The sequence below is a fragment of the Lepisosteus platostomus genome, chromosome 2 (assembly GCF_059453375.1).
Source record: "Lepisosteus platostomus isolate fLepPlt1 chromosome 2, fLepPlt1.hap1, whole genome shotgun sequence".
Classification (NCBI taxonomy): Eukaryota; Metazoa; Chordata; class Actinopteri; order Semionotiformes; family Lepisosteidae; genus Lepisosteus; species Lepisosteus platostomus.
Genome location: NC_142612.1, coordinates 58032009 through 58058221, shown reverse-complemented (window position 1 = coordinate 58058221; position 26213 = coordinate 58032009). Strand labels below are relative to the sequence as shown.

Sequence of the window (26213 nt, the reverse complement as noted above, 5' to 3'; positions counted from 1 at the left end):
ATTGCTCATTTGACAGTTAGGCCCTTTGTCCCTGCAAGGTGTGATCTGGAGTAATGGAATCATTCAGAGTAATTTGAGGATGAAAGAAGACAAAAACATGTTCCCAGGACTCAGTTCTTTGTGCTGGTGTTATGACTGCTGTACTATTTTCATGTTTTAGATGTCACTTTTCAAACATTATTCAGAATGATACTGTAGGTTGGGTCAGAGCAAGTTACAAGACTACTACTATTACTGCAATTAAAAGTAGATTCATGTTCTGCATACTTTTAAGTTTCTAAAACACATTATTGAGTGTGGTCCACAATTTACAGAGTTTGGAAAGTAAAAAAAAAACTAAAAAGTGAATGCAAAAAATAAAGAAAAGTTCAAAATTCCAGTTTCTCTTAATCTTCAGTTTCTTCTTACCAGATCACTTGTTTTAATGATAATAAGCTGCTAATGGTTACTTTAGGGGATGGTTGAGGAGTTTTGTGAGGAATGTGCACAGGTGCTGAAGACCATTAAATGCAATGATTCCTCATAAGTACTTGGTCATCAAAGATAAAGTTGGGATTATAGTTGTGCATACCTTTTATGTTCTGTCAGCATCATGCGTTAAAGCCTCTCAATTTTTCATTGCTAATATTAAAAGGCTTGCACTTCTGTCTCTTCATGTGCAGATTTAAATATTATTTGCAGATTTCCCCAATTATATACAATATCGATTTTTCCCAGGGCTTCAGTGACAAAAGATACACTTGACTTTTAAATCTCAGTCTGTCTTTATCATAATACATTTTATCATATGGTTCAGTGAATCTATTTCTCATTTATTTAGTACAGTATGTAAAACAATGCAATACAGCTGCAGACAAAGTAAGCTCATATTTAATTGAAATATACAAAACTTTTAACTTTCAGATGCAGAAGTAATATTCTGAGTTTCTTTCCCGTGCGATTCAGATATTTTGACTTAAATCAAGCTGCTTTTTTATTAGTTAATACTTACTATATTTAGCTTAATTTAAAACTAACCTACTTACATTCAATTTAGGTTTCCACAAAGGAAAGTGACCCATGTGAAGTCTGTCCTCCGGTCCCTTTGTTTTTACAACAAATTTAAAAGCGCATCTATGTAGAAACCATCTTTATACACCTAGCAAGGATGTGAACAGAAGTTCAATGGTCTTTACATCCGCTGATCATTTCAGCAAGAAGTGCACAAAGCTCCAGTCCTGGAGGGCTGCAGTGTCTCTGAGTTTTCATCCTACTTCTGCTCTTACCGACCTAACTGAGCTGATCATTATCTTAATTGGACCGGTTCAACACTCTTCAAAGGTCATCAGCAAACCTGCTGGATTATGACCCTCGAGGACTGGAGCTGTGCAGCTATGATACGCTTGGCAGTCTTCATGCTAACTCGAGTGCCTTAACTTAGTAGCTACTTGTGCGCTTGTGCACCTGACCCAATGGTACACTGCTTCTTCCATGACGCACAGAAATAGCTGAACACAAAAAAACGATAGTTAACGTTCCCACATCAAGCCTGAGACCCATGCATTTGGACGCTATCTTGCACATCCAGGCTGCACACTTTACCTTTCACACATCACACTCACACAGGCCTCCCCCACCTGGAAGGGTAAACTGTTGCAAGAGAAGCTGTGAGGCAGGAAAATTACACAGTTGAAAGGGAAACCCCCTGCCAGGAAAGCAAAAAGTGTTTGGCTTTGTATCACCCTCATTTCTGCTTTAAATCTCAGCCTCCAGGGCAGCAAGCACTTGGCATCTCTGAACACATGGGTCTTCACACATTCATGCACTGTTTCTATTGCCATGTCTTTAAAGGTACAACAGCAGGGAAAACAATGTGTCCATCTGGAGAAATCATATTTTGCACATGTACAACAATTAAGTATTACCCAAGAAAGGGTTTCATTCATTTTACTTGGACTAAAGTGAATTTACATTGTACATAAATAAATGGCAGGGTATATTAATGCTTCATCAAAACCAATAAAACTGTATTATGTTTAAAATGGTCTAAAAATAATTAATTTTGCACAACCTTGTTCCTATAGCGTTCTTTAATATACCAAGGTGTTTTGTCATTGGGATTTGTGTCATTAAGAAATTTCACCATTCAAGCATAAATCAAAGAAGAAAAAAATCAGAATGTGAGTAGTTTCAAAGGCAGTCAATGCCGTGCAATCTATTCATAACTGAATTTTTTTTGTGTATAAATCAGCAGATTAGCAAGTCTGTCCTTAATATAGCCAATTACAACGAGCATTGAAACCTACCTCATCCTTAGTATTGTGATCTTTACGTCAGAGTGCTGACATTCATTGATATCCTCTATATTTCGATTCTATTTTAATATAAATAATGTAATATACTGTGACCAATAAATTGCTGTAAACTGAGAAGGGTAACAAATTTACATTTATGAAACACATTCTTTGATGTTCTAGTTTAGAAGTGGTGATGATAGTGTGACTAATGGAATTTCAGGCAGTATCTGTTTTTCTCTAAAGGCAAAACCATGAAAGCTTTGGAGATTTAGTACCACAGAAAGCATTTAGAAGTCTTTGTAAACAAAGAAATCATTGCCTTTTTGTATTAGAAATATATTTTCCACGGGCTGCATGAAAAGGTTACAACAATACCTGTGAAAGGAAAACCAACACAAAGTAATGTTTTGTGTAGGACAATACAGTATGAATCCTAGGTATGAGTACAAAGTTTTACCAAATTTCTTGAAAGCTGCCAAGGAATATTAAAATGTTGTTATGTATTTAACCTAATCTGTCAAAATTTAAAAAATGTAGGACAACTATTAGACCACATTTTAAACCGTCATTCAACTGTTAACTATGTTAGATGTTAGATGTTAACTATATGTTTTTCATTCACTTTGACATTTTCACATTTCTAAAATGTACTTTTCATTACTGATGAAACTGTCATACCTCCCTATACAGGAGTAAATTTGGTTGAGTTACTCAAGTGTCATCATTAATTCATTTTTTATATAGTTTCATTTTTTTTTTCATTTTCATGGATATTCTAAAGTGAAATTTTAATATCTGTCCAAAAATAAAAAATGACCTAAAATATGAACAACAGGATCAAAAAATCACAAAGCGACTAAAGCCCATCACCTCATAAAGAAAAGTTGCATATGGAGTAGGTAATTATGGTGTCTTTTACCGAAACACATTTTGTTTTATTCTGCAATGATTCTGCATGAATTTGTTTATAATAAATAATAAATGTAATTTAAAATGTATTTTAAATTTATTATAAATGTATAATAAATAAAATGTATAATACATTAAAAAATAAATGTATTATTTATTATAAACAAACTTTTATTTTATTATACATTTGATTTATTATACATTTATAATTGATTTGTTTATTGTATTATTCTTATTTTCTAGTGGAAAAGGTAAGGTTATTTTTAAAACAACAGTTTGCGAGCGTTACTTAAGATTTTTTTTTCCGTAACAAGCACCAACCATCAGAAAAAAATCTGACAATTTCCGAGTAGATTAGTAGAAATACTCCTAAAGCTACCAAAACAGTGGTGGACGTAGATTGTTTGGACTACATTTCCCATCAGTCACCACGATAGGCCAAGTATAAAAATAACGGAGTGACTGTAATATAAAACATTTACAGCGTTAATCCCCCCCTTTAAATATTTAATATCTCTATATATAACTATTCTAACGTCTAAATAGGACTTAAATTTTGTTAAATTTATTTAAAAATATCGGTGATCATGTAATTATTTTCAGTAGGCCATCGGTTCTGAAAAAGGAACTTTAAACTGAGGTAGACTTCCTGTAATTTTTCAGTAGTACTGAGCGGAAGTATGGAAGATGCAGTAATGAAATTTCAGCCCGTAACTCATGTTATTTTCGACATGGACGGGCTCTTGCTGGGTTTGTACACACTATTTAACTGACTATTATATGTTTTGGTTTTAATATTCCTGATTTGAAATACATATCTTTAATGTAAGTATATACTGTACTGCACTGTAAACTGCAAATGTAAAGCACTTTCCTAAGCAGGATAATAAGACGTCTAACGAAAACTTTTATCTTTTCTGTTACTATTGGTTACGATTTTCGTTACCTTCTTTCTTAACTGTCCTTCAAGGATGATATGTAGAGAGAATAATGCTGATCAGAGTTTATTTTTCAATAAAGTGTGTGTACACTTCACACAAAGAACGTGCTCATGTCCATACATATCACTTCACGTAGCGGCAGGCACATCTTGCTTCTCGGTCACTCTCAGTCAACTCTCAGGGCTTATGCCACTCGTTCCTTTCTGTCTTTTTCAAGCACAGGATAAAATCTATTATTTGTATTTTTCCCCTACAGCTTATTTAACATTTTGGTTATTCTTTTTTTTATGTGAAGAAAATATCAGAGTAATAAAGCATTTATTAACGACAGTACCTTTTTTTTTAATAAGTGCTGGGTTATTTTTGATTACCAGTTTGTTTTTGTTTTTTTCAATTTAGGTGATAATAAAACCTTTTTCAGAATATAAACTAACTTAAAGCAACCTCCCTGGTGAATGTTTAAGTTAAGGTGTATATCGACTGAGAAATTAATTTAAATGTAATGATAACAAATTTCATTTTAAAATGTGTAATAATTCATAGTGTTTTGATATATATAATTCACGGTTTCAATGTGCATTAAAACAGTAAGGTTTATGGTGAGCTTAAAATCACAGAACATTGAGTATTTTAATATGTGGTTGATTAACTGGTTGAAAGGCAGAAAATCTAAATATTACCCTTGATCTCTTTTTGCAGATACAGAAAGACTGTATACAGTTTCATTTCAGGACATCTGTGATCGTTTTGGAAAGAAGTATACATGGGAAGTTAAATCCTCAGTAATGGGCAAGAAAGCATTAGAAGCTGCTAAAATAATCCGAGATTCCCTGGAGCTCCCAATGACCGCTGAAGAACTTTTAGAAGAAAGTCAGAAAAAACAAGAAAAATTATTTCCTTCAGCCCAACTGATGCCAGGTTCTTTTATTATTACTTTATTATTTGAAATACTGCTGTTTCTGTTTGATGTTGATTGTGCACAACATGAGAGTGCTCTCATTTCTAACCTTCTCTTTTGTAGCACTATACAGAGGCCAGAAGTGGATAAGCCGAATGTAAACTTTATTGAGTAATTAGTTATTTCTTTATTTGAATGTAAATGATCATAGAAAAGATCAGCTCAGCCTCTTTTTATATCTTGTGTGTGTGTCTCAAAGACATTACTAATTTTACTACTAGCTAGGGAACATATCATTATTTACAATACAGCTTGCAAAATGTTAATGTGACACATGATTCCTAGCCATTAGGAATCTACAGATCAACCTTGATGTCCTGTTGTTCCCTTTAGGGCAGTGGTTCTCAACCTTTTTATCAACTGGGCTGCCACCATGGCTAGTCTCGCGGGCCGCATATATTAATCACTACCAGGCCTACCTTATCTGCATGCATAATAGCTATTATTATATTATAATGTATATAATATACAGTGGTGTGAAAAAGTGTTTGCCCCCTTCCTGCTTTCTTATTTTTTTGCATGTTTGTCACACTGAAATGTTTCAGATCATCAAACAAATTGAAATATTAGACAAAGATAACACAAGTAAACACAAAATGCAGTTTTTATTATTAAGGGAAAAAAAAAATCCAAACCTACATGGCCCTGTGTGAAAAAGTGATTGCCCCCTAAACCTAATAACTGGTTGGGCAACCCTTAGCAGCAACAACTGCAATCAAGCGTTTGTGATAACTGGCAATGAGTCTTTTACAGCGCTGTTGAGGAATTTTGGCCAACTCATCTTTGCAGAATTGTTGTAATTCAGCCACATTGGAGAGTTTTCGAGCCTTAACCGCTTTTTTAAGGTCATGCCACAACATCTCACTCGGATTCAGGTCAGGACTTTGACTAGGCCACTCCAAAGTCTTCATTTTGTTTTTCTTAAGCCATTCAAAGGTGGACTTGCTGGTGTGTTTTGGATCATTGTCCTGCTGCAGAACCCAGGTGCGCTTCAGCTTGAGGTCACGAACAGATGGCCGGACATTCTCCTTCAGGATTTTTTGGTAGACAGCAGAATTCATGGTTCCATTTACCACAGCAAGTCTTCCAGGTCCTGAAGCAGCAAAACAGCCCCAGACCATCACACTACCACCACCATATTTTACTGTTGGTATGATGTTCCTTTTCTGAAATGCTGTGTTACTTTTACGCCAGATGTAATGGGACACACACCTTCCAAAAAGTTCAACTTTTGTCTTGTCAGTCCACAGAGTATTTTCCCCAAAGTCTTGGGGATCATCAAGATGTTTTCTGGCAAAACTGAGACGAGCCTTTATGTTCTTTTTGCTCAGCAGTGGTTTTCGTCTTGGAACTCTGCCATGCAGGCCATTTTTGCCCAGTCTCTTTCTTATGGTGGAGTCATGAACACTGACCTTAACTGAGGCAAGTGAAGCCTACAGTTCTTTGGATGTTGTTGTGGGGTTTTTCCTGACCTCTTGGATGAGTTGTCGCTGCGCTCTTGGGGTAATTTTGGTCGGCCGGCCACTCCTGGGAAGGTTCCCCACTGTTCAATGTTTTCGCCATTTGTGGATAATGGCTCTCACTGTGGTTCGCTGGAGTCCCAAAGCTTTAGGAATGGCTTTATAACCTTTTCCAGACTGATAAATCTCAATTACTCTGTTTCTCATTTGTTCCTGAATTTCTTTGGATCACAGCATGATGTCTAGCTTTTGAGGATCTTTTGGTCTACTTCACTTTGTCAGGCAGGTCCTACTGATTTCTTGATTGAGAACAGGTGTGGCAGTAATCAGGCCTGGGTGTGGCTAGAGAAATTGAACTCAGCTTTCCAAAGATGTGATAAACCACAGTTGATTTATGTTTTAACGGGGGGGCAATCACTTTTTCACACAGGGCCATGTAGGTTTGGATTTTTTTTCCCTTAATAATAAAAACCTTCATTTAAAAACTGCATTTTGTGTTAACTTGTGTTATCTTTGTCTAATATTTCAATTTGTTTGATGATCTGAAACATTTCAGTGAGACAAACATGCAAAAATACAAGAAAACAGGAAGGGGGCAAACACTTTTTCACACCACTGTATATCATTATAATATTAATAGTAATGTATAATATTGTATATATTAATTATAATATTAATAGTAATATATCATAGTAATTATATTATAATAGCTATTAGCCATGTGTGTATATACATATATTAGGTTTATTCCATGCTGTAAAGAGAAGAAAGAAAACACAATGTTTCGGCCATGGAGCCTTCTTCAAAAGTTTACATTCATGTGGAAATTTACATTTACTGTGTGGAAAAATAAAATTGCACTTACTGAATCAGTTAAGTATTACTTAGGTCAAAACTGTGTTTTATAACACTTTTGACTTTTATTTCACAGTGTTAACTTTTAGTCAGCCTTATAATACATATCATATCATATGTATTATTGTTGCGCAACATTTTGAAACCAGTGCAAAAGCAGTGTTGTTTTGTTTAGAGCTGTCTGCATGAAGGTCATAGTCACAATATTTAATACTTGCTTAAGCTGACTTAACAGATAACAGATTTATAACTGATACAAGACAAAGACAAGATAAAGATAAAGGGGAGATTAAAGATTCAACTGAATTGTCCTGATAGGTTCACATCTTTCAATTTTAATTTTCCAAGTTCTGCTTTGAAGTGGTTTGGGTATAGTGTCTTAATATTTTTTTTTACTGTCAACTAAAAAACTTTTATAATTCTGTATGCAAATGCTTAGACTGACCTTGTTACTGAAAATAAGGTTCTAATAATGAGAAAAGAGAGAGAGAGACTGCCTTGTAAGGCACCCATTAACTTAAACTTACTTTTCCTCTTGAAATCCTTTAAACTATTTGATTTGTGCTTTTTGTGTGTATAAAGTGGATTATTAAGAAAACAATAATGCATACCCATTTCTATCCTAAACTCTGCAGTACAAAAAGGGGTCATTTTACATGAATGAACCTTGCTTGCTACATAACAGAATTAAATACCCATACAGCTTACAGCTGAGTCAATTTTGACTCTCTTGTGTATAGTAGCAGCACATTCACTAGTGCAAACAGAGTCCTTGTTAGGAAACACAGTACAAATCTCCACAAATTGTTTCTCCCAGAAACATGCAATCCGTATGCATAATGTATATGAATATGAAATTAGGTACTTTTAGATACTTAAGAAGTACTTTTATTTGGTTTACAGGCAATTCTAAGTGCATAGATGGTTTATTGTTGCTATGCATAAAAGCCTAAAATGTTCATGTTTCCTTAATAGGTCATCCTGTGCCAAATCAACCTCAGTTCTGTGAAAATATCAACTTACATTTTTGGATTTGGAATAAAATTGTTATGACATTAGCAAAAGCTAAAATCTTAACTGTACAGAAATTACTTTCTGTACCCTAAGTGGAATATAATACACCTGGAAAATGCACATTTGCTTTAAAAAAAAATCATATACAGTAATTGATTTATTTGTCTCAAGAACAAACGTTTTTTTTGTGTGTAAATCTGAGGTTGATGCTCCTATTCCACATCTCTTTTACTACCCATTTATGCCACTGCTAAAAAAATATCTTGCTGACCCACAGAGCTGTTATTTAGCCTTGGAAAGTATGTTTTCCAATTCTCTTTGAAGTTTCAAAGGCTCTTCCTTTTTACTGTCATTAATTTCTTAGTGTTGGTAAAGGAGAGAAATCAATGTTGATATTCATAGTTTAATACTGATGTACATTGTCTCATTGGTTTTTGATTTGTGTTATTGTGTTATTCCTTTTAATCTGTACAGTTGCTCAGAACTTTGCCAAGATGTTAAGGTGGTAAAGAGAATTTTATAACAGTTTTCTGTGGACTTTTAGGATGTGTTTCACTACAGAGCCGCGTTGTAACTCTTTTTGAGGTGGTTGACTAATTATCTACTTAAGTGTAGGCTAGGATATTTTATCGCAGACAAAAGTTCTTAGTCCACCCGTATGGAACTGCCATACACCAATAACATAGACACAGGGCGCCTGGAGTACAAATGTGCAGTTTCTTATTGATAGTCTCTTCCTTATGTGCAGGAGCTGAAAAGCTGATCCACCATCTGCACAAACACCACATTCCCATGGCTGTCGGCACCAGCTCTGCGAGAGTGACATTTGAAATGAAAACAAGCAGACACAAAGAATTTTTTCATTTGTTTAATCACATTGTGCTGGGAGACGACCCCCAAGTAAAGAATGGCAAGCCACATCCTGATGCTTTTCTGGTCTGTGCTGAAAGATTTAACCCACCACCTTCCCTGGAAAAGGTAAGAGATGCCAAACACATAAGGTGGAAGAAAAAAGTATAGTCATACTAGCTATCAGTATAGCATTAGTCAGAAACATGTGACTTTATGTCCTTTTTGGACATTCAGGATTTTACTCGGAGTTTAATGTCCAATACCCAGTGAAACCTTTCCAAACCAAATCTGAAGGTATCTGATGCTTTTGATTTTGAATTTAATTATTGGACTTTTATTATTTTTATCTTTCAAATAAGCACAAATGTTGGTTTCCAGTGTTTTTAGGTAAAGCTTTCTTCAGTCTACAATGCATTGTGAAGTTTACAAAAATTGTGGACATATAAGACCTTTATTTTTGTGCTGATTAAAGTGTCTTTGTTTTTCTGCTTAAACATAAGGTAAACTGTGCCTGTTATTAGTACATTTTATGTGAATGTTTCACCTCCTAGCCATCAAGACACTCTTTTAATATTTAATCCTGGGAACATCCCCAGCCCTTGAATTTTCATTAAGAATTTATAGATAAGGACCCTTTTCCTTAAAATATTTCTTAAATTAGAATCCGGCACAGTTTAAAGAAAACACGATATTGCATCTCAAAGCTAAAACATTGGTTTCAAACCAGCTTAATCAGAATAAATAATCAGAAATATCAATGTTGTTTTCAGTACAGGTGATCTAAGAAAAGGTTGTTTTTTTCACAAAATGTCTTATCCTGGTAATCTTGGAATGAACATGAAATGTTTTCTAACAAAGAGAAATGCATAATGTATGTCCCAAAAACATTGATTTAACCAATCTACCCTGGACAAACAATATAATACATTATAGTATGATACTTCTCAAGTGTAGCTAAACAGTAACAACTAAAATTAAAGTTATTGCATTTCATACTTTCAGATGTGTTGTATTAATTACCGTACACAGCTGTGCAGAGTTTATATAGGCATTTTGGCAAAGATGTTTCTTTTGTAAGGGTTGTCTTATAAGATGCGAATTATAGCCTAATAGGGTCTTGTTCTTCAGGGCACCCTGATTTTGACTTGCATTTGTCTTGATAAAGTATGAACCAGCTGCTAAGGGACTTGACAAAACGTGTTGCGGAATAATAAATTACGTTCCACAGCCCTCTGCCCTTCAACGTGACAGGCGTTCCTGAGAACCCAGCAGCAGCTTTTACTTAATAAGCCTCATTCATATGTTGCAGGTTGTTGGAGCTAAATTAGCGATTGTTGTAATGAATCCACAATGAATATAATCACTATTAATCATGGTAACCAACCGGAAGGGAAAAAAAATGTTTCTGTGATAAAATGTAGCTCACTTCTTCAGAGACCCGCGGCAGTTTTTTGGGTGTAAGTGGTTGCAAGGAATAATTAGGCTCTAATTAATCATGATTCTCTATTCTCCATCTGGTTAGCATAACCTATGGTAATAGTCAGATGAGTTAAAAATTAAGTGTATGCAGTAAGACAGATTATAATTATCTTGCTTTCTATCCCGTTTTAGTTATAAAAAGTATGTATTTTTGCAAAACCAGCTGTACTTGTATTTGTGAAAAAAGATTTATAAAATGCATTCATTACCAGCGATTAAGGCGAGCCTGAAAAATGTTTTTTTAATTCCTCATGACCTTGACAGTAAAAAACATCCTTTGTTGTTATTTTATTATGGCTTCATTATGGGGTCTCTGTCAGTTCGGTTTAGGTTCTTAGAATGGCTGTAAATGTTGGCTCATTGTTGGTTACAGAATGGAAGCTTTCGCCACGTGAATCATTGTGAACAGTGTATTGGCAGTGTGACAGTAGATGCATGTGCATGGCTGTTTTCATTGGTTGTTTTGTCCCATAGCCTTGCCTTTAAGCGTTGTAGAGGCTTTAATTATGGGAATGTAAAAACTAAACTTTGAGATATCCATCCAAGTATCCATCCATTCATTTATTCATCTGTTTTCGAACTGCTTTATCCAATACAGGGTCCTGGGGTCCCAGCAAGGTGCGCAAGGTGGGAAACACCCTGGGTGGGACTCCAGTCTATCATAGGGAACACACAGACACAGACACGCACACTCACACCAGGGCCAGTTTACTCAGAAGCAAGGCAGCAATGCTAACCCCCGCACCAGTGTGCCTCTTAAAACTTATAAACTCTTGGAAATATCTCAAATATCAAAATAATCTTTTCATTCGTCAATTAGAATAAATGGAGTATTCTGATTTTAAAAATCAGAACTCTTGAATGTATAGTTTCTAATGGTGCAACCCCTTTTATGATAATGTTAATGATTTCTTGCTTTCTGTATGATCATCAAATTAAACCACACCTTTTAATTTAAATATCTTAAACACCAATAATGATGTTCTTGATTTATTCCTCTAATACATGTGAGGGTTGGTTGTTCATTTTTTTAACTTCATTACATAATTAAAAGAACAGATTAAGGAGTGTCACAAGTTACATAGGCTTCATGTACAGTAGGCCTGTAAGGCACCACTGAAGAATTTGGATGCTATACATTAAATGGAACAGAAGGAGTGTCTAAAATTACCAGATCAACATGTATCTTCCTTCTGTTGCAAAAGGATGCCAAATTCCAACAGAGGCATTCTTCCAGAGGAGTTCATTTTCTTAAGTACTGTACATTCTGTTTGTAAAGTAGGTTGTTGTTGGCTTATATTGGCTTAAAGTAGCTTCATTCCGATGTGAAATGATTGGTGCCTAAATTTTACCAAAAATGATCCAAGTCTAAGTTCAAACTGTTTGACATTCAGAAATGGTTTTTATCTTGTTAGAGGAATTCTGTAGGATAGAAGCTGTTTTGGATTTACTTCAAACATGAAGCAAGAAGAAACACTTAGTTTTTGTTTCATACCTGGAAAGCTGCTGAAACAAAACCATTGTAATTCTGCGAAAATTACAGGAAGAGACTAATACAACTCCGAAACATGGCTGTATTCCATTGCTTCCCCGTTACACGCATACAAATAAAAAATGACAAGCATTACAAAGTTAAAGAGGATTAAGTGTGTGATATGAGTTCTTGTATAGCTTTGATTTGGACTTCTGAATAATTCTCGCTCAAATGATTCAGAAGATATAATATAAATACTAATGAAGTTGGAGAGCTAACTGTACACATTTACGGGTACACATCTCATGAACCAATGAGCTGAAAGAAAGTTTTTTTCCTTCTAAAAACACATTTGCTTTTCCTTGTTTCATTGCTTTTTTCAGTAGAAATTCAGTTCTCTCTTATAGCCTTCAAATTCCAGATGTATCATGGTGGTATAATGGTGTTTTGCCTTCTTAAAATCACTATTTCACCCTGTAGTGCATGACAGAGATGTTTTTGGTGCTTGCCTTGTCATGTCTGCAGTCTTATTCATCAGCCTACTGGATATAATATTATCCTGTAGGCTAATGAGCATTAATTAAATTACTTATACAACTACAGTGTTCTTTTTATCTGTGTTTAACTGTCATTGTGATTCATCAAGAAAAAAAGGCATGTGGGTGTTTAATAAATAATTTCTGTTCTACTGACATTTGTGACTGTGAGGTTTTGAAAAAGAAAGCCCAGTACCTTGAGTTAATAAAACAGTACTTGTAAAAATCACTCACTTTTCACTTCTGAAGACCAGAAAAGAGATTAGAATAGCTTTTAAGATAATAACTGAAAATGGCATGACTTTTCTCTATGGGAAAACTCAATGTTTGTAGTAGTGATATGTGGACAATGTAAAATATAAAAATATAAAGTTCTTAAGGAGATTTACAAAATTTTGTATCTAGGTAAGTATAGTTGAACTGTATACAGGATAGGTTTTTCATCACTGGACCATGCATTCTTTTCTGTAAGATTTTAGAGATGAGTTTTTTCCATTCACCTTCTAAGAAAGGTGGTTTTCCAGTGCAAAATGTTTGTAATACAATTTTAGAACCTTGTCTTCGCTTTAGGTATCCTGTTAATACTGAGCATTTTTTGCCACCTTGTAACTGGATATTAAAAGACTGGAGATGGATCTCTTTATCATGTGGCATGAAAATTTATTTCACTTTAAAGTAAAGTGATGTCTACATGAAAGAAGAAATAAATATTAATATAGATTAATTAATTATTTTTATTTAATTAAGTAGACTAACAGATTTTTGTGTAGGGTTTTGACTTTTTGTAGTTACATATGTCACACTGTGACATTCTGTATCAGTCAAAGAAAAAGGCGACAGCATTGTTAAATGTACAATATTCTTTGAGACCTTTGAATCCTACCCAAGTTGAATATTTTCAGCAGCTTTGAAGAAACTGAACATATGCGCTACATGTCTTTGTGATGCTTTAGTTGACTTTGGGAGCGGTGTGCTGCCACAGACGTGTTGGTAAAAGAGCAATGCAATGCTCAATGGTCTCATTATATAGATCTTAGTGTACTTTTGTGCAATAATACTCTTCAAATTCATTGCCTTTGCTGTTTAGACGTATTGGTGTGTGTTAAAAAACTCTAATATCTTTCTTAATGTCAGCAGAGCAATAACTTCAACCATAACCTTGCACTTTGAAGGCTGACATCAATGTTAAATGCATTCATCCTCTGATTTGTACAGTATTAGAAAGCTCCAGGTGTTTTACATAATAATAAGCTACTCCTGTGTGAATTAAGTTTTTCATCTGAAGTACACGATTTTCCATTATATTGATGATAAAAGGTTATATGTCTTCTTCAGCTTGCCGTGGGCTTAGTGATCAGTTAAAAGATATAGTGTATAATTTGTCACTGTCTCTGGTTTTCTGTGAGTTTCTCTGTTCACTGCATAATGTTTTTTTTTATCTTCACCAGTTCTTTTTCAGACTGATCTCTGCATTTTTTACCCTACGATGCATCTGTTTTAATGAATAAAACGTAATGATAATGCAGTTTTGCAAAAAACACATGTACTTTAAGTTCTTTTTCTCTGCTATTCATACAATTAATATAGTGGTATATACAGTAGTTGTGTACACAACAGAATCAGTTATGGGGAGTTCATAATTTGGACATCTTTCAGTTTCTCTTATATCATATATTCAGGTTTCTCCCCAGTAATAAATTACTTTAAGTTTTAGAATAATTGCACAGTTCTTAATAATAACATTTATTAATAACAGATGTTTGACATTTTGCTTTAGTGATTTTAAACTTCCAAATGTTTTACAATTTTATAACCTCTCTTTCATTTTGAATCTGCCAATCATTACTGAACTCTGTTCACTGCTACAACAGCTCCCCACCCAGCCATGCAGAGGAACACGGATAACACCAGCACTCTCCCGCACTAACACAGTCGAGCACTTTGCCATTTTACATGCCGTGATCTCTGAAGTGTTTTTATTGTGGGACTTTGTATCATTTGGAATGATCAAAAGTTTGGGGCTAGCTCACATCGGCCAAACAGGTCCCATGAGTAACTGTTGCTTGGCATGACGTGTAGAATTCCAACCTACCTCACCTTGCACTGCAGCTTGGGCATAGCGATGTCACATAAGAAATGTGTCTGACGAGAGGAGGCTTCTAGGCCTATCTAGCCCACTTGGCAGGATGTCACATTCAACGACATGGCTGGGTAGCTTATTCCAGATTCCCAGGATGTGCTGTCATTGGCTGTCACTGTCTGCAAATGACTTCTCCAAAGCTCAGGTCAGTGGTATCTGACCATTGAAGCTCAATATAAACTCTAAGCAAGCAAAATTGCGACTTGAGCCATGTAAGAATGATGAATTTTGCGCAGTTTTCGTCTCTATTTGAGTAAATCATCTATTTAATTTCAGCTGCTAAAAAGTTCCTGGGGTATGCTTTCATTGTTCATTGTTCATGTCTTTTAAATGTCTTTAAATGTACTTTAAAATGTCTTTTAATGTACTGGGCTGCAAGTGGATCTCCAGTTAAGGACAAAAGGATGAGCTGGTGCAGGATTAGACGTCTAACTGTGTAAATCTCCTGAACCAAAGCAAGAGTGACTGACAGCCAACTTGTCTGATGTGTGGGAGACATTTTGCTGTTGATCCTGACAACTTTTGCTCTGCTGTTCTGAAACAGTTAGAAGTGTCTGGATTTAAACCAGGGACATTTGGAAAAAAAGAACAGCTTGAGAGAACAAATAGGAATCAAAGTGGTAGACTTGTCACAGGGGGAAATGGCTTTCATGAGGAGACAAAGCTTGCGGATCATTGTGGATGTATAAAAATTCAGCAACAGTGCTTTAAATGTGTCACATTCTGTATCTGTTCTTTAATATTTATTTGTGCTTTGAGAAAATTCAGACATAATTACATTGTATCATATCGTCCGTTACGATATTGTAGCTGATGTCTGAGAGTGAGGACTGGCTTGCCTTTTTGTTGTAACCTGAACAAAAGGAAATATGACACAGTCAAGTGCTGATAATTATGTGTGAAGTTTAAAATAATTTCCATTAGTTAAATATGTAATACTTTTCTTAAATCCTACCATAAGCCTTTTATTAGCTCTTCTAGTAAAGCACTACTTCCTTGCTGTAAAAAGGCAAAACTTGCAATCCTAAATTGTCCAGTTGGAATCTTCTCAGACTTAAACTCTGATCATGATGGAAGAGTGTGGTTCCTTCAAAAGATAAGAAAGGAGAGAAAATGATTGTTTAGCCCCACTGTGCTTTACTAGGGTGATGAAGCTTCCGTTGGCAGAAGCTATCTACTGTGTTTCAGTCCCCCAGAGTGGTAGCAGCTGGATGGTATGAAAGCTGTAATAAACACACCATTCACCAGTCCTCTCAGGTCACAGGTATGGCACACCTCTCATTTTGGACTTTTTAAAATAATGCTTGTATCCAATTCACTTCATCTGAAACATATGGAGAATAACACAGTGTGCCAGTAAGGAGAATACTGCACTTCTCCCTCTATAAAAAACAGATTTTATAATGTACCTTTTATTTTAGTTCCTTGGCGATTTTAGCAGAATCACCTGATTCACATTACATGTTCTTGTCTTGGTCCAGGAGCGGGATGCAATTGGCTCTCTGGTCTCCTTCCACTACACTGTAGTGTATTTTCCTTCAGAGCTCCTGTCTATATTTCACTAGGTCTGGGGATTTATGTTCTTACATTAATTTATGACTGTGAGAAAAAAAATCAATAAAACTGCTTCAAGCTAGGATTAATGCATATGACAGTTTAGGCATTTTTTAAAGAAACATTTGCAATTAGTTCACATACTAAATTTTCTGTTTTAAATAAATTTTGAATTTTTCCCCCAAATCAGAGAATGTACAGTATATGAAGAATATTCTACATTATTCGAAAAGAAAGTCTTTAACAAATCAGGTTGAAAATCAAGATGTTCAGTCTTATTCTTCAGTTTCATAACAACACTGTAAAAACTGTAACATGCATATGTATTGAATATGTGCATACAGTATATAGAAAAATCAATGTAGCCATAGTTGGAGATACAAAAGGATACTGCATTAAATACTGATCCAATTTCAGGAATATCATCACAACAGATGAAGTCCTTTGATCAGATTTATTTCATAACACATATATGAAAGTGTGTATTTAATTTACCCTTTAGAACACGAAATCAATACAAATACTATCACCATAATCACCAAATTCCACACTGACCTGGCCCATTCCATTCATTCACTTTGCTCATCACAAATCCCTGAAGCCCATCCAGGAATTACAAGGTGGGACCCTGGATGGGACACCAACCCATAATTCTGGGCTAAGGGTATACAATTATAATAGAAATAGACTGATATTTTGTGATATGGCAAAATTATCTAATACTCATTAACAGTATTACTTGAGATTAAATGACTATGCAAGGGCATTGTTTCAAAAGCAGACTTTACACTCATTAGCTAGTGCCCTTTACTAATGAAGTGTAGACAATTACTCTTTTAAAATTAACTTGAATAAGAAATAGTTGCCTCTACGGTGTACAGTATATACAGTATATAGTGTATATATACTTTTGTTGCATAATTACCATCAGAAGAAGCTTATCACTATTATAATTCATGGATGTTTTCGAAAAGTAATGTGTGAAGATTTTGGAGATTGATTAACTTTTTTTGTCTTCACTGTGATAAATTGATCATTCGTAACTGACCGCAATACACTCAAGTGAATTTGATTCATTAGAGAGGGAGCTGATAGGGCACAAGTCAGACTTGTGAGACTTAACTTGTTCAACCAAGGAACCAATAAGCCAAACATATTTAGAGAACAATGCCTTCATGCATAAGTAAGTTGGAATGAAACCTCAGGTGGATTCTCCAGCAGTAGGGCCAAGTGCAATTTAGGGATGAATCAAGGTCTTTAGTAGACCACCCTGATGGACATCAATGAGTGACACTTAGATGTGCAGAATGACACACTGCATTTGTGACAAGAGCTGGAAGGCTCAGACAACACTGAACAGCTACATGCTTATCCAAGCTTTACAAGAGGAAAGGGACAGATTTCCACAGGATAGAATCATCAGACTGGTGCAGACCTATTGCAATAAAATTGCAATAATTTATGTTTACGCAATAGTTTCCACTGCTGTATCTATAGCATTTTCTAGCTACTGTATATATTTTCACATTATAACTCACATTATAAACCAGATCATCTTTTGATCCAGTATAAATGATCCAGCAAAATACATTTGTAATATACTGTAGAACCACTGTAGTTTGTGTGATATTATATCAGGTTTTGGGAATCAATAGATATTTTTAGGCCTAAGGTTTTAGCTGTATATGTATACTTCAGTTCAGTAACAGAAAAGGGCAGTTTAATGAGATTTGCTTTCCTGCTGCTCTTGCTATATTTAATGATACTTTTTATGTTCTTTGAAGTAATGTTTTGAGTATTAGTCACATTCTTGCAGGGTATGGAATAATAATCTGCTGCCTGACATTTGAAGTCTGCCTTCAGCTCAGAATGGTCCACTTTTCCTTTGTCAGGTCAAGTTAATATCACGTGCAAATGATGGGCATTATTTATAACACAGGTCCTGCACGTGAAAGAGTTGTAGCAATTGATCTATTGAAAATATTTGTACTTATTTTCTAAAAGATATATGTTGGACCTTAAATATTTTGACCATACTTTATGGGGACAAAGTCCCCAAATAATTTAATTCCATTAACCATAAACATGGTAATTCTCTAGAACAAAACCAATAATTGTCACTGTATCCATGCAAACAAGCATAGCAAGCTTTGGGAGATGCTAGAGCACTTTGGGTCCTAATGGTTTTGAGCAGTTGTCTTATAGTCCATAATAGTCCTTTTAGTGGAATTGAGTGATTTGTATTTGTTTTGTCTTGTTTTTCTGTAAATCATAATTGATCCATTTTGTTCTCTGCTAATTTGTATATGGCAGGGTGCATGTACTATATTTGTAGCATGCTATGTGCAGTACAAAATATCCTACAGAACAGAATACTTATAGGGTTGAATGTTCCTTGATTACTTAATAGGCTAAAGGGTTTGTGCTGAAGTACAGGGAATTCTGCTTCTTTATCAATCAACTAAACAGATAGGAACTCCAGTGAAATAACAATCTGCAGAAAATGCAACTCTTCAGGAGTTGAGTACCCTTGCAGTATAACTTTAAAGTCCAAGTGCAAATATCAAAATAAATAAAAAATGTTGTTTGTAGATAACATCACACTGGAATGACCAGAACATGTTGTCATGTCATACAGTATTTGAGCAACCATTATTGGACTTTTTAAATATAGTTTATTGGCTTTGCCATATGTATAACATCTACAGAAATCAGTTTTATAACACAAGCTTAAAATGCAGCATTTTGTCTGGGGCTTTTGACATTCAGTGAAGATGTTTTGTGACATTTGTGCAAATGTGTGCAGAGGTGTTGAATTTTATGAAAGCCCTTCTTAATTTCCTGAGATTAATGCTTGCTGCTTCCAAAGTAGGTGTCAATACAAAAAAGACTATAAGCATGATGCATTTATTTTCTCTTACAATAAAACCACAGTAATTATGGGTCATTTGCCTAGCTTCTTTAGTAATTAAGAGTTTTAATTGCTTCTAGTTCAAGGGAATTAGTTAAGCCTTTCCATTGTGCATATTACCTTCCGTAATCATCATCTGCTCTCATACAACAAGCTTAGTGACATCACGGAAGTCAATTAGGTCTTTCATGGCAGGCTAGTCAAATACATTTCTTTGTGCTGTCTGGATATAAAAGGTTTCTGAAAAGCTCTGATAATGCCATTTTGTGAAGCTTTAAAGCTACTTTTTTTTTCCTTTTTAAAGGCAAAGCATATCTGAGATGTGCTTGTGCAGCTTTGAAATCTCATTGAGGGCCTTAGAGGCCTTGGATTTATGCCATAAACGAGGTATATTGTTAACAACAAAACCCCAAGGCAAAGCCTTTCTTGTTTTTGACATCAATTGTTCCAAACATAACAGTGTCAGAAGCGCTGTGGTTTCTAAACTTCTTGACAGGATATTGTTTCCTCATAGAGAGTCCAAAAGAAACTCTAATGAAGATTTCAGGATGTACAGTAGAAAGAGGTTTAAGGCAAAAGAGAACCCTGGACATGGTCCACCTACAACCCCTTACTGAAACTAATTATTTCAATTTTTACTTGTAAATGAAACCAACACAGTAGAGGAGCTTTGTTTTTTCATTCCATTAAAAGAAATCTTCATGGGATAGCTACATGCAATCTTGTATTTATAAATTGATATTATTCATGTTAAACGTTTGTTAAGATGTAGCAGTATTTTAACTGAGCTTCTGTCTAAGAACACTAACATTAGCAGCTTTATATATCTGTGAAATGCCATAATGGATAAAAACAGATAAAACTATGCTGGTGCTGTTCATGGGTTTTGAAGGATTTGCAGTAATATCCAATGAGAAAGCTACTGAAGCTTAAGAGTAAAATAACTGTTAACTCTTATAGTTAATAGTCTTTAGGTGTTTTAATCAGCAACAAACTGTAGGTCCTCTCCTGATTATTACAGTTTTAATTTGTTTGCACTCCTTATTCTATATCTTCATTGTCCTAAACTATGGCATCAAACTCGGCCTTCGTATTGGTTTTGTTGAAAGACTTCTTTCTCTTGACAGTTCATTGACTAAACTCAATAACCAGTACTGCAAATGGATTTTACAGCACTCAGTATCCCACCAACATGGAACTGTGCAGACCTCTAAACCGCGTGCATGAGTTGTTTGTGTAGCTGAAGGGAGACATCAAGTACTCATTCTACAAAGTTTATTCAAACTACATTTAAGTTGTGATGCCAAATATTACCAAATATTTTATGAAACAAAGCATTTATTTTCCATCTGTAGAGAGGACACCAAGCACTTATTTTACTTACAATCAATGGGCAAATTTATTTTTCATATACAATTGATTGTCATGGCCTTGAACAGACAACCAGAAACATCTTTGGAAAACTGCGTAACTAAAAAAACCATGAAATATTCAGAGTAATTTGAACATTTGTTCTCATTTGAACATATTTAAATCTATCTATTGGTTAATGTCCTTTTATCTATAGACTTAAACAAACAGTCTATGCTTTGCTTTCTAATAAATCTTGAACATGTGCTTTCCTTTAATACAGTGCCTGGTGTTTGAAGATGCTCCAAATGGTGTCCTTGCGGGTCTGTCTGCGGGAATGCAGGTTGTGATGATCCCTGATGAAAACCTCAACCCAGATCTGACAAAAGAAGCTACCTTAATCCTGAAGACAATGGAGGACTTTAGACCAGAACTGTTTGGTCTTCCACCTTACAACTGAGCTAACATGTTTCCAGCTAAATATTCACATATCACTCCAAACCTGCATACAACCCAGATGTTAATTATTCTTATGATGCTCATCTTTTGTGTGTAAATACATAATGAACATCCTTTCATTGGATTCACATTGATTTATCAGATGAATAAAGGATTTTAATACTAATAGTTGTGGCAGATCTAGTGCTTTGCATTTCTTTGTATTTGATGTAGAATATATACTGCTCAAGTTTTGATATTTGTATGCTTTTCATGCTTTAGGAATTCCATACATTCAATTTCTGATTGCTCCAATGTATGATGAAGAATTTTACTGGCCTCCTTGCAAAAGGAGGTTAGCGGTTGATTAAACATTTCAGACCACTAAATCACAGCAGAATTAATAACATTTTAAAAAGGGTTCTGTTTGTTTGCACACAATCCTGTATTGTGTCTGACATGAGACAATGACAATAAGTGACTTAAACACTCCACTAATCAACCTTAAACCTTCCAAAATCCTTAAACATTCCACTAATCAAATGTGGTACACAGTGTAGATCCTAAAACATATTTGATGTTGACAAGCTTTGTCATTGACCTGGTTAAGCTGACTTCAGTGGTATAACTAAGGATGGAGAATTTCATCTTGGTACTTATCAGAATACTCTCATAGATGAGATTCTTTTGTAGTTCATTTTTTTCCATTTCATTTAATTGTAGTTGGGTTTGTTGTCCATGAAACTTGGATGTTTGAAATTCAGACCTTTGCTCACCTTGCTAATGAGTCTGTGATGTGTATGTACTTTGAAAACACTCACTATTCAAGCTTCAACTTTTAAATAGAGACTATTTAAAAGCTAAAGCTCAGATTGTTATTGAATAGGTTGAGGAATATACATTGTGGATTCTAAATTCCATCCATTCTTCATTCAAGTACTGTACAGTAGCTGTTTGGCCAAATTTTATTTGGGGCATAAAAAGGTTCGCCCTCTCTAAACGTAGCTGATCAAAAACTAGGAGGTGGAGGATTCACCAGGATGGAGTTGATAGTTTCTGATCTTAAAGCCCTTTTGAGCACGTCATTAATCCACTTGAAAGCATCAGCACATCACTGTCCTGGAGCCATTCATTACACTGAGCGGAGAATCGTCCAGTGTGTCTGTCCTGTCTTCGTCTTGTCTTTTTGTTCTGTAGGAACATGTTACAGAGCTTTCTTGTAATTGAGCTACTACTGCATGTTGGGAAGGCCATAGACCATACTAAGAAGTCCCCCCCCCCCACCTTCAATGGAGTGGAGGCAATTTGTTTTGCACCAATCTTGATGGTCTTGTTGAGCATTCTTCATTTCCAATTAAAAAGTAGTACAGTGCCAAATTATTTCCATGAACCCTGGTGACTCTCTCATTATTTCAATGTGTATTAATGTTTTTTATAGCATACATAAAATGCACAGAACATGTTTGTTCTCATTTTGTTTACCCACAAAACCTGTACCTTTTGCAACCTGATTTGTGACTCAGTGAAATAAAAATTATGTCCTGTTGTTTTTACCCTCACTTTACACATTTACCCTCACATTTTATCATTTATTATATTCACCTACACAGTTATGGTGTTAGCTTGAAAATATGAACATCATGATGTGATGTGGAAAGTATCAGGGGAGTATTCACAAGATGTTCTCTCTTGACACAGAATGGATTATTTCCCATGAGTTTTCCTCTGCAGATTTTGCACCTCCTTTCGTCTTGAAATTAGTGTAATCAAATTCTCCATCCTTTTCATTCATTTACATCACTCTGCCTATTAGAAGTAATTTTCTGGTAGAAGGTTATGAGGCTCCTTTCAGCTCAGAAATAATAAAAAGGTACTTTGATTCTTATTTTATATCTTTATTTTAAGGAGTGTAGAAGTCTGTGAAAGCTCCATTCCTGGTACTTCTGAGGTTCAGAAATGTGAGAAAAGCACTAAAGCGTTAGTTATGATATGTCCCTGAAAAAGAAAAAGGACAGATAATTATTTTTCTTTGCTTTAAGCTGAAAACTTCCTTTAATTCTTCCCTCAACAATGTGAGAACACAGCAATTTGAGCATGTCAATGAGTAAATCCCTGCACTGACAGCAAAGAGAGTGTTAGTCTTATCATTCACACTGGGGATTCATACATACGCTCAATGTAAAGAAATGTGATTAATGAATACCTTATAATACTATCTTTTTCAGAGATTTAGCCTTTAATGAAGTATGATTAAACGGAACAGTGACTTTAATATGATGGTTTTTTGTGTGTACCAATTTTGTGTGGTTTTGATGCTATAATATACCCGGAATAACATTTCTTCATTTTTTTTTTCGTTTATATTCTGTGCAGATGCATTATAAAGAGCTGAGATCTCAATGAGGACAAGAGTGAATTGCTGGGTCTACATTTTTTTACAACATATCTGTAAATATATGTTGAGTTAACTTACAGCAGTCTAAAAGACTGAAGCAAAAATATTTTTTGTATTTTATCATATACAGTATGTCTTTGAAAAACCTTGCTGGTGTGTGAACTGCATTCAATTTAAAATCCTGTTTACAGTTTTGTTTTAACAATTGCTTCAATGCGTTTTTCAAATGATAATACCAATTTGATGATTAAGACAGTATATCATGCTTATGTTCAAAACTCAGAAATGTTCATTATTAATTCTTTAAATGCTGTTGTCTTAGTATTTCAGTTATAATTTCTATTCATACTAAATGTTCATTATTTTATCGTCTTGTAATAATTGCGGCTCATTACTGCACATGGGCTCAATACATGTGAGAGGCCAAGAAAAAATGAATTGACAGTCACTAAATCTCTGACAGACTGTGTGGAAACAGTGGCCGATTTGCTTCATGGATGACACATGAAGTTGCTGGATATGGATGTGGTTGTGGTCGTGGTCAACAACAAATATACGCCATTATCCTGAATGAAATCAGAGCAACTGTAATCGACCATGTTATTAATAGAGCTCTGACAATGAGCTGTACAACTAAATCTGAAGAGATCAGAACAAGCCTCAGTTCCTAGAACATTTTGGGCCAAGGATCGGTAACACAAGTGTACTGTACAATACTGGGCTTCTACACGTTCTATTACATACAGTACATTTCTGAAATAATGTTTATATTGCTGTAGTGATGGTGTGAAATTACTGTATTTTATTGATGAATGTTGAAAGTGTTTAATGGCCAGTGGATAAATTCTGCTGGCTGAGAGGGATATTCGTCTAAAGATTATTAGACACTACTGCATTTTAATCAAGAGGTTATGCCATCAGTACAACCACAACTGGACCCGTTTTGAAAAGAGACAGTTAAGCCAACATTTTACAGCCATGTTGCACAGCCTAATGGGAGGGTGACCACAGAACCCCATCGTTTTTCAGAGAAGGATAGAATTTTTCATACTACTGTCGACCACCTCTATTTTGATTCAGTGAGCTTCAGTCTGGGCAAAAGATGGCACTGTGGCTGGAATCATTTTGGCCAGCATATGGTGGGACAGCATGGAGAAAGTAGCACGAAATGTGCTGCCATACATAAAATGGACTATAGTGTGAGGCCTGTGCTAGAGCATTACTTTTCTGCCTATCTGCTGCTTTTTCTGGACATGCTACGCAATTACCTTCTGCATTTAAATGCTGGGATTACTGTTTTAGTACGCTGGGCAAACGTCCCGAGATCGAATTCTTCCACGACGGGGGTACCTTTAAAGCGGAGACGACGGCACCGAAAATTTTTGGCGCGCCCTCTCTTTAAAGCCCTGGCCAAATACGAAGACAATACGTACAGTTATAATTCAAACGGAATTAAAAACTACACATCCCAGTTACCATGGTGGTGCTTGTGATCATTGCGTTTAACCAACGAAACAGGGCGAAAAATCAGTCACATGACTTTGGGGCAGAGTTTCGAAAGCTTAACCTATCAGCAACAAAGCGAAATTTACACGATAGGCTACCTCAAACTGTCAGTTACACGACTGTGTATGTCGCTTAAGCCACTCCTATTTGGCATTTTAGTTATGGAGGCGAGAAGACGCCCCCCCCCCCTCCTCTCTGGGTGTCTGATTTGCCGCCATGTTTAACCGTCCGTGTCCGAATCGCAGTAGCTACGCGTACGAAATAAAGTTCATCCCAGCTACAAAACATATATATTTTTGTGGTAAGAGGGCGCAAAACATCAGTATTTACTGCTATTAATTACTGTACGATTTATAGTTGAAATCTGAGCCTAGATATAAAGTTAGATATAAAGTTAAAATCTCGACAAAGCAATGTAGGAAATACAGAGAAAAGAAATCCTTTCTGACATCTAAAATCAGTTTCGATCAAGGTCTCTAAAATGAACAAGAAAAAGAGGATTTTCGGCGGGCAATTACGCTGTGTTTATATAGGATAAGTGATCTATGAGCAATCTAATTTCTTGTTCGTTTAAAACAGTGAAATGTCAGCTGCAAAAGATCGCACCAGAAACAGCACTCTCTCTGCCTGTCATAGACGTTCAGGAAAGGCTGAATGAAGTCATGTCAAGAACAATAATTCGGTGATCAATAATAACAGTTGTAGGACAAGAAACAAAAGATAATGAAAACTTCTTTAGGCTAAAACTCAAGTTCATTCTACAAATTAAGGCAAATGAAAATTCAGGATGTTAAAGTGCTAGAGGTGTAAAAAATACAAAAATGCACATGAGTAAAAAGTTTTAGAAATGGAGCAGGTGTTGCTTTGAAATAAGCAAACAGAAAAAAAGCCATGACTAAAGTGCAGAAGAGGGATGCAGGAACACTTGCTTAGATATACAAAAAAAATCACAAAAAGGTGTATGTTACAAAAGAACATGCAAACATGTTCATCATGTACATCAATTTCCCTTCACGATCAATAAAGTCTTATCTATAAACATGAAACAGTGAGGAATCAGAAAATTAGCATGCATAAAAAACAGCAATTCTGTCAATAAGCCCTAAATGAATTAATAGCAACCATGGTTTCATGGAGGGCTTCTCAGATAGTTGGGCATTCAGGT

General features: G+C 35.3%; 1 protein-coding gene across 1 annotated transcript; it reads left to right on the top strand.

Annotated features, from left to right (window-relative positions):
* Positions 1 to 3789: 3789 nt before the first annotated feature.
* On the top strand, positions 3790 to 21334 carry pudp (pseudouridine 5'-phosphatase). The gene is made up of 4 exons (XM_088609370.1): positions 3790 to 3935; positions 4826 to 5044; positions 9162 to 9391; positions 20993 to 21334. The coding sequence occupies exons 1-4, from the start codon at positions 3866 to 3868 to the stop codon at positions 21167 to 21169; spliced, it is 696 nt and encodes a 231-aa protein (XP_088465496.1). The 5' UTR covers positions 3790 to 3865; the 3' UTR covers positions 21170 to 21334.
* The last annotated feature ends 4879 nt before the right edge of the window (positions 21335 to 26213 follow it).